Source organism: Pangasianodon hypophthalmus, chromosome 6, assembly GCF_027358585.1.
Source record: "Pangasianodon hypophthalmus isolate fPanHyp1 chromosome 6, fPanHyp1.pri, whole genome shotgun sequence".
Classification (NCBI taxonomy): Eukaryota; Metazoa; Chordata; class Actinopteri; order Siluriformes; family Pangasiidae; genus Pangasianodon; species Pangasianodon hypophthalmus.
In genome coordinates this window covers 995,803-1,005,802 of record NC_069715.1, presented here as the reverse complement: position 1 = coordinate 1,005,802, position 10,000 = coordinate 995,803, and the positions used below count along the sequence as shown (strand labels likewise).

At 36.8% G+C, this 10,000-nt stretch overlaps 2 protein-coding genes across 4 annotated transcripts in view; one reads left to right on the top strand and one right to left on the bottom strand.

Moving 5' to 3' along the window:
• Positions 1 to 2,742, bottom strand: part of usp8 (ubiquitin specific peptidase 8) — a 20,400-nt gene extending 17,658 nt beyond the window's left edge. The window contains exons 1-3 of one of the 2 annotated variants that reach the window (XM_053234692.1): positions 2,386 to 2,742; positions 2,017 to 2,184; positions 744 to 888 (exon numbers count right to left, since the gene is read on the bottom strand). In XM_053234692.1, coding sequence (XP_053090667.1) covers positions 744 to 888; positions 2,017 to 2,120 — 249 coding nt within the window. In that variant the 5' untranslated portion in view covers positions 2,121 to 2,184; positions 2,386 to 2,742. The remainder of the gene's footprint in view (positions 1 to 743; positions 889 to 2,016; positions 2,185 to 2,385) is intronic. The other variant, XM_053234691.1, reaches the window with a different exon arrangement.
• A 1,490-nt stretch (positions 2,743 to 4,232) lies between these two features.
• The window catches only part of gabpb1 (GA binding protein transcription factor subunit beta 1), a 9,942-nt gene continuing 4,174 nt past the window's right edge, over positions 4,233 to 10,000 (top strand). Inside the window, exons 1-3 of one of the 2 annotated variants that reach the window (XM_053235194.1) lie at positions 4,233 to 4,564; positions 8,328 to 8,435; positions 9,517 to 9,684. In XM_053235194.1, the coding sequence (XP_053091169.1) occupies positions 8,328 to 8,435; positions 9,517 to 9,684 (276 nt within the window). In that variant the 5' untranslated portion in view covers positions 4,233 to 4,564. The remainder of the gene's footprint in view (positions 4,565 to 8,327; positions 8,436 to 9,516; positions 9,685 to 10,000) is intronic. The other variant, XM_034304929.2, reaches the window with a different exon arrangement.

Below are 10,000 nucleotides of genomic sequence, written 5' to 3'. Positions count from 1 at the left end.
CTGTTCGGCTGATCATTTTGATCAAGGAGACCAAAATGTTAGCTGATCATTTCGTATCTAGTCAATATGAAAGCTGTCTCGCTGATCTTTTTGGTCTAAATGAATTCTGTTCAGTCGATCAGCTGAACGATTTGTTAAATCAAATTAAAAAGTCATTTTCAAACACTGATCACTTTGTTGAATAAAAGAGTTAACATGTTAATTAAACCAAACGCTGAACCTTGAATCAAAACCGCAAACACTTCGGCTGATCATTAGATCAAAACGAACGCTGTTCAGCTGTTCATTTGCTCGAATCTGAAGCCATCCAGCTTATTGTTTTGTTAAACAGAATGATGATCAGCTGATCATTTCATTACACCACAAGCTGCTTCACTGATCATTTTGTCACGCTGCAAGCTGTTTGGATGATCTTCTTTGGCTGTTCTTTTCATCGAACCAAAAGCGAAATGCTTGATCATCAGAATTAAGGACATTTTATTCATAGTGGCTACAAACACTTTAACAGCGACAGTATAACAAGTCAGCTTCTGAAGTTGTTGCTAATACAAGACTAAAGCTATTAAACTTATTTACACACTGGCAGCTATTGCAGAAAATATTGTACACAAAATCAACTTTTTTAACTCATACAGATTAAAAACTGTGACATAAAATTGTTAGAAATAGATTTTCAAACACGCTTTGCTTAAATACTTCCTAATTCTTTACAACTTCTACGTTTGGCTAGATTTATTTCCCACCTGTTGCTGTTTGAAGTCCGGCCTCTTCTTGATGAGGTCATAGACAGTCAGGTACTTCATGTAGAGGACGTAGGCTTTCTCCTCGTCTCGGTCCAGACGGCACTCCTCTGCCGCTTTAAACAGCTTACACGCACTCTGAACATAGCTGTGACACACACACACAGTGAAAAATAAAACACAAATTTGGTCAATTACGTCATGTTTTACAGTAATGTGAATAAAAACTACCTGAATGTTCTTGTCTTTATCTCTCAGAAACTATAAGCCCTATTCTGAGGGGATTAGTTTTCCATGTATCTCTGGGATTTTAGTCCAAATCTGTAACGTCAGTAAATTTTTTACAGAATGAGTGTGTACGCGCCTGGAAAGATTACGCCATACTTTCCCTTCTATAAACTGAGCAGTAGAAATAACTCCAGGTGATATAAATCCCGTCCGAACTGACATGTCAATAAAGATTGCGTTATATCCTGTGGGGAAAGAGGCTTGCTGCTTTTTTCTTCAGTATAAAGACGCTCCAGGAAGCACTCGCTTTTTTCTCTTTTCCATCGTCTCCCAACAAAATTTTGGGTTTTCTGGGGGTTTTGGGTCAGTTCTTGAGTTTCTAGCACAGGTACAAACTACAGACATGTTATGGTCATGTGACCTACTAATCCGTCACTACCTGTGTGGCCAACAGTTTATATTAAAATGAGTTGTGTGAAGTACACGTCATTTTTAGCATGATGAGGATGCATACATCCCGAACATAGATATGTAAAGGCTGGTCATTTTGTCAAAACAAAAGCTGTTCAACTGATCATTTGGACAAAAACAAAACTATTCCACTGATCGTTTCATCAAAACAAAAGCTGTTTGGATGATCATCTGGTGAAAATTAAAGCTGTTCAGCTGATCATTTGGTTGAAATTAAAGCTGTTTGGATGATCATTTGGTCGAGAGGAAAAAAAGGCTGTTCAGCTGATCATTTGGTGAAAATGAAAATCAAAGCTGTTCAGCTGATCATTTTGGTATAAAATTAAAGCTGTTTGGCTGATCATCTGGTGAAAATTAAAGCTGTTCAGCTGATCATTTTGGTTTAAAATCGAAGCTGTTTGGATGATCATTTGGTTGAAATCGAAGCTGTTCAGCTGATCATTTTAGTCGAGATGAAAGCTGTTCAGCTGAAGACATATACATCTAGAAAACCAATCCCGTCCAAATAGCACATTAATCAGCAAAAACACAACGAAGAACAGTGTTTTATCTTAGAAAACATCCTGATCAGTCTTACTGCCTGGTGCTGACTTTTTCGGGTTTGACCTCAGCTTTTTTGTTCAGATCTCCCAGTGAGGTGGAGAGATAAAGCTCCTTCACTCCTGTAGCCACTCCAGGCATCTTCAGGCTCGAGGTTTCAATCTCAACTCACAGCAATAATTAAAATTCCTCACATTCTCATCAGCTGTAAGGAAACAAAACTGACATTTAGACCATAAAATTCCACTGAAGTCACTTACAGCTTCATATTTCTAACAGCAACAATCTGGTGTCACAAAGTTGACAGAAGAATCCAGATGTGTTGTTTGTAAACAAATCTGAATAGCTGTCATTAGCTAAATGCTTCAATCTTTATACAGAACAGCTAATAATATAATAATAGTACCTCATTACACATATTACAAAAACAAAAAAGTGTTAATTCTGTATTTTTTTTCTCAAACCTACAGAAGTGTCACTAATCCCAACGTTTCTTCAAAGTAAATAATCAGGAAGTAGCCAAACTATCCGTGTAAACAGCACTCCAGAGCCTAGCATTAGCAAACTAGCACGCTAAGCTAACTCTAGAAACAACCTTTGCAGTGCTAATAATTTTGCAATCCACTCAGCTAATCAATAAACAATATACGAACTTGTACATTATTAGCTAAAACATTAATAACTGTAGCTATACACTAGCTTAGCACTAGTTAGCAGAGGAACAGTTGCTAACTGCTACAGCTGATTCCCGGAACAAGTTTTTTTTTTTTTTTTTTTTTTTCCAACACTAACAAATCCCACCCTCGAGTGCTATGATTGGCTGTGTTTTTCCCAGTCACGCGCCTACGGTGCTAGCAAAAGCAATACGTCAATCCGTCGGCCATATTGGAAAGGTCCAGTTTCTTTAGCATGATCAAATCAACTGAGATTCCCATTGAACTAAAATAAATATTGGTTTTATTACAGACATTATACTTTTCTGCATATCACAAGTAATGCAAATCTAAATCAACAAGCACTGTCAACATTCTGATCCAGCCTAATAAATACATATAATAATAATTCAATTTTATTTGCACAACGTTTATAACAATGGACATTGTCACAAAGCAGCTTTACAGAAATATAGATTCAAATTAAATTAAACCAAAATAAATTGTCCATATGTGAATTTATTCCTAATGATTATAAATCAAAAAGCACTGTCATTATTCTGACCCAGCCTAATAAATGCATATAATAAGATTAAACAGAAATAACAACACTGACACATTTAGTCTTGTTAAAATTACTATAATAACAGCATGACAATAAACTAGAACTATGGAGCCTGAAATCTTTATTTTCTTTATTTTCAGATTACTTTTATAATCTATTCATCTTTATAACAGAATAGTAAGAATCATCACAAAAAAAAAGTCGCAAGGTAGAAATTTCATGCACGATTATAACGACTATAAAAAATACTTTTGGCTGATCGTTCAGTCAAAACAAAAGCTGTTTAGCTGATCATTCTGCTGAAACGAAAGATGTTCAGTTGGTCTTTCCATCCAACCAAGCCAATCAGCTAACTGTGTTTTTTTTTTAAAACCACTTTAGTGGCTATAACTATTTACAAACTGAACTGTGTAATAATGTGTGTGAAATAAATAGGTAGAGATAATCAACTTTAGATGTGAATCGTCGTCTAGCGTTACATATTTGATATTAAACCTCAGTAAGACTCAATAATAATAATAATAATAATAATAATAATAATAATAATAATAATATATATCTTTAGAAGCATCACAGAAGAATTTCTCACAAAATAAAAAACAAAATTACATAGCTTTAGCTAGCTTTCCATTTATTTATTTATTTATTTTTTGATTTACATCTATTTCAAACTGTTTATAAATGTGAAATAACATTCTTTCCAGACCATTTCATTTATTGTATATAATAATTGCTGTTGTAGTAATGAATTTAATTACAAAAGACAGTTTTTGCGTTGTGAAATTTAACATTTATTTCTTTAAAACAAATATTATTAGTAGTGTTATTCTTTTTCACAGGTTTGCAACTCAATCCACAAAGTTTTCAGCATTAAACTGAACTATAATGCGTATAATTTCACCATCAAAGTAATGATATAAATAAAAAATAATTATAATATTAATAATATTAATAATAATAATAACAGCAGCAGCAGCAGCAGCAGCAGTGTTTGGCAGTAGTGTCCGCCATTACACCACGTATCACTCCGCGCGAGACTTTGTTTTCTTCACTTTGCGAGTATATTTTAACTAAAATGATATTTTTAAGAGTTTGTGTTTTTTGTTACATATTCTACACATCCATATTTTAGTCAGAACTTCAGTTAAAATCAGTGGAAGTGATGAAAAACGTAGCTAAAATGCTAAAAAAGGGCAAGCCGAGCTGTGTATCCCTCCGCGCGGCTGGAGGAAAGTAGTGCGCGGAGTGAGCAGGAATCGTATGAGTCTAATTTTCAGCTCGCGGTTTGTTTCATCGACAATAAAACACAAAGAAAGAAAAACTCATCGGAGGAAACCGTGATATAAAAGTTGGGAATCTTTTTCCAGGTTAGTATGCATATATGTTTTGGATTTTTTTTTTTTTTTTTTTTTTTTGAGCTCGCGCTCCACCGGATGTGGAAGTTGATGTTGTGTTTGGTGGTAAAAAATATTTCCACTTCCCCCGGAAACCTGCCACGATTTCTACCCGATTTCCTGTTCATTACTTCACACATTCCCTCCGCTTTATAAACTCCTATAAACAGAGTTCCTTCATTTTTATTTTTAATGGAATGTTACAGATTTTAAAGTAGTTGCTTTTGATAAAATGGCGGGATTGTAGCAACAGAAAATGGAGGCCTAGATTTAGTGAGTTAGCATCATGCTAACAGCCTCAAAGTTGTTGACAAACAGTGGTGTTGATTTTTATTTACAAACAATATTCTTTAAAATTGAGTTTTTTAAATGAAAAAATATATATTATCATAAAATGGTACACGGTGTGAGAAAACTGAAGCTTTGCTTTAACAATAATAATAATAATAATAGCTAAATGACTTTGCTAGTTCAGCTAGCATAACATGATGTAGTTTATTCCTCAGAAACGACTTGTATATTTTGTTTTGGTTTTACTGCGTCATCCTGCGCACGAGATGCGAAACACGTGACGGAGTTTGTATCGCGTGCGCACGATTTACTTTACTCGTGCTCTTTGTTGTTATTATTGTTAAAATGTCTAAATCTGTTATTAAACAGATCACTCAGATAGTAATTGGGTGATAATATGTTGTTTTATGACGTCACTAGTTATATTTTTAAATATATATATAACGTGCATGAGATACTAAGATACTGAGATTGACGTCACAAAGTTGTAAAATGCGAAAATAGATAATAAATCAACTAAAGTAAATGATTAAGGGTTTTGTTTGGGATGCTGCTCAGGCGACAAGTTAATGGATTTGTTTTCCTTTCCTTTCAGTGCAGTGGAGTTTATACGTAACGGATAATCCACAGCTAGCTGTGCGTTACACGTGGAGGTAAAGAATTTCACCACGTGAAGCGGAGCGCATTAAAATCGTGTAACGCACAGCTAGCCGTGGATTATCGCGCTTACGCTACGGTCGCTTACCAGCATTGACGAGTTAAAGCTGTTGTTGATGTTTGTGGTGCAAAATTTGACAGAAAGGATAAAAATAACGGTTAATTTTCGTTAGTTATTTATATACGGGTCGTTAGATCTAGAATTCTGTCGCTTTAAATCATACACAGTGATAAAGTTGTGCGATAAGATTACGTTTATTTTAATGAATTATAAATAATAAATAGTTATTAGAGAGGGAGATGTATGAACTACCTGCGTCTGTGTCGTGTCTCTACTAATAATGAAGCTATGAGTTTAACTGTAACTGTATGTTGCTATGGTTACGATTGTTTATAGGCTGAGCATTAATTTATTACGGTGATTAAACTAATTGGCACTACTTGCGCATTCAACGCAGACCTTCCAGCCAATCAGAATCGAGTATTCAGAGAGATCATGGTATAAAGGCTCCATATAGACTGAAAAATAAACATATCTTTCACGTATTTCCTCACGTCCAGAATATATGTGCAGAATTTTTCATATCTGGCACCGAAATCCCAAAAGTATTAATTTTATAAGAACGTACGTTATATGGCCAAAAGTATGTGGACGCCTGACCACCTAAACTTGGAAGACATGGTGTGTGAAGGTTGGAGTGGAAGAACTCGAGTGTCCTGCACAGAGCCCTGACCTCAACCCCACTGAACACCTTTGGGATGAACTAGAACTGGAGACTCCTTACCCAGCATCAGTGTCTGATCTCTCTAATGCTCTTGTAGCTGAATGAACACAAATCCCCACAGCCACGCTCCAACATCTAGTGGAAAGCTTCCCAGAAGAGTGGAGCTCATTATAACAGCAAACACTGGGGAATAAATCTGGAATGAGATGTTGAACAAGCACATATGGGTGTGATGGTCAGGGGTGCACATACTTTTGGCTGTATAGGGTATATAAAACCTAAATCAAATATATATAATAGTGTTTTAACCCTTTCTCAGAGTACATTGGCATTCCAAAATTGGACGTCAGTATAAAAAAAATTAATTATTTTATTGCCACAAGTGTGTTATAAGATTAGTCAGGACACTGTTGGGTTTCTGTGTGTAGAGTATAGTGAGCCCCCCTGCTGGGCAAACGATTCACCATCTCTACAATAACACTGGTACAGAGATAACACAAACTGCACCACTAAATCTCTTCTGAGTGTAAAACACCGTATACGACTGCTACACTAACATTATAATATTTAAACCTAGTAGGCTAGGTTAAAAAAAAATACTTATAACTGCAAATTCTTAAAGCTCTGAGTGTCTACTTTCATATTTCATCCTTCATTAAACATCACAGATAAATTCAGTGCTGAACACGGGCACGCCCAAAACCGGGAAAAAGGATTAAACGTGTTGTATTATCAGCATGTATCTCAAAATGTGTAAATATATTTCAAATTCGCACATATTCACGAAAAAAAAATATATATAATTCTGAAGAACAATCCAGGAAGTAACTGGAGAGCAATTCAGTAATAATGATGAAAGATGTAGTAAATGTTAAGCGTAGTACAAACAAGTGACGTTTTAGACAAAATCCTTCTTCAGCTGCGAAAGCAAACTGCTTCTGAGTCTGTAGTAAATATCTGAAATGGGTGATAATGGAATAAGAGCGTAGATGAGCTGTTTCTCATCACGGTTCTTCACTTCGTTGCTCTCATAACAACAGCTAACCATGCAAACGGAGATCGACGCTACATCCGTCACTGGAAAGGAGAAGTGTGAAACATCTCGTTTCTCGGTCACCTTCACGCACTACGCTGAACTTTTCCTCCATCTGCATCATGTAGATTAACTAAAATATATTTTTACCTGCAGATATGATGAATGAGGGACTGAGAGAAGGAAAAATAATCGATTCTTACTATAATATCTGTGTATTGGAAACGTATCGAGAAAAATAATAACATAATGCATCAAAATATATAAATAACCGTTTTATAATCACATTGTGGCCAAATATTTTAAAGCGAAATAGTTTTTAGAGCGTATGTAAAATATATATACAGTATATATGAAACGGATGCGTTCTGTTTTTAAGAAAACATACATGTTGACGTATATTTCGAAATATATTGCAGTGTATTTAGTTATGATTGTGAATATAATTTCTTTTTATTAAAACGTATAAGTATGTGACATGCATGGTAATTATTTTTATTGCAATATATTTTTAAAATAAAAGTCAAAATGTCTGTTTTCTGGCTGAATATTTGCATATATTCTAAAAAACATATACAATATGTGAAGTTGTATTTGTATATTAATGTGTTAGCGATTAGATTTTAAATAAAATGTTTCTCTTTAAATGTGAAGAAAATGATGAAAATTAATTACGAAATTTTTCAGGTTATTTTTAATTACCGGATTTTCATGAGCAGCGATTCTTTGTTCCTGTTTCGTATGTTGTGTATGACGGTGAAACACACGGTCATGTGACCTGTACAGTCTGTACCGCACACAAACGCACACCACGTGTGTAACAGGAAGTACAACTCAACACACAAGTCCAAGTAAAACAACATAAACACTGCATTTGGAACAGAGAGATCGAGATATGGATGATGGACGGATGCTGCTGTAACTGTGTGTGTGTGTGTGTGTGTGTGTGTATGGGTGTGTGTGTGTGTGTGTGTGTGTGTGTATATGGGTGTGTGTGGGTGTATGGGTGTGTGTGTGTGTGTGTGTGTAGATGTCTCTGGTGGATCTGGGGAAGAAGTTGCTGGAGGCGGCTCGCTCTGGACAGGATGACGAGGTTCGGATCCTCATGGCCAACGGAGCTCCGTTCACCACAGACTGGGTGAGTGATGACATCATCGGATCTCTACAGCGTGATGTGTAAATTCTATAAAATTCTATAAATGTAGCTGTACTTCTGTATAAACACTGATTCGGGGGCGGGGCTTCATGTGAGCTCTGTTTGTGATGTCACTAAGGAAACTCTACAGCTTTGGACCAATCACATGCGAGATTAGAAGATGACAACAAGCCACGGAACCAGTGTGCTATGCTGACTAGCGAACTCTGCTAACGTTGATGATGTAATGATTGTGGTTGTCATGGTAACACGGAATTACAGTAGATTCTGACAGAGTTCAGCTTCTACTAAATACATTAGTGAGAAAATGAAGATGTAAACGAGACTTGTATACTAATGCACTAATGTGAGCTAGTTTACTAGAAACCCTAATAACTACCATCGTAACCACCTAGCAACCTCCTAGTAACCGCCTGAGATACTATCATAACCACCTAGCAATCTCCTAGTAACTGCTTGAGATACCATTGCAACCACCTAGCAACCTCCTAATAACCACCTGAGATACTATCGTAACCACCTAGCAACCTCCTAGTAACCTAGTAGTCACCTGAGATACCACTGCAACAACCTAGCTACCTCCTAGTAACTGCCTGAGATACCATCACAACCACTGTAACCACCTAGCAATCTCCTAGTAACTGCTGGGGATTCTATAGTAACCACCTAGCAATCTCCTATTAACCACCTGAGATTCCATTGCAACCACCTAGCTACCCCATAGTAGCCACCTGAATTATTACCATTGCAACCACCTAGCAACTCCATAGTAACCTCCTGAGATACCATGACAACCATCGTAACCACCTAGAAACCTCCTAGTTACTGCTTGTGATACTATCGTAACCACTTAGCAACCATTGGGGATAACATAGCAACACCAGGGAATTACTTAAGCTACACATTTTCTGTTGATATTTGGGTAACTATTTTCAGTGAATCTAGACTGTTAGTAACGAGTGTGTGTGTGTTTGTGTGTGCATGTGTCTGTATATATGTGTGTGTATATATGTGTGTGTGTGTGTGTGTGTGTATATATGTGTGTGTGTGTGTGTGTGTGTAGCTGGGCACATCGCCGCTCCACCTCTCAGCTCAGTACGGTCACTACTCAACCACCGAAGTGCTGCTGCGCGCCGGCGTCAGCCGAGACGCTCGCACCAAAGTGGACCGAACCCCTCTGCACATGGCTGCCTCGGAAGGCCACGCCTCCATCGTAGAGGTGCTGCTGCAGGTAAAGGGGGCGGGGCTTACAGGTATAAAGGGGTTGGTTGGAGACATTGTTATACAGATAGACATGGTTATAACACATTTCTAGTTGATGTCTTTAACGAGCTTGTTACGTTCGTGAGCGGCGTTTTTTGTAAACAGCGTGTTAACTCTTGATCCCACACACATTCTCACACCCACACACACACCCACACACACACATTCACACACACATTCACACACACACACACGCCCACACACACACACACACACACACACACAGATGGTAAAACACAAATTGCACCTTAAATTTTGTTGTACACAGTTAACTTAGTTTTATG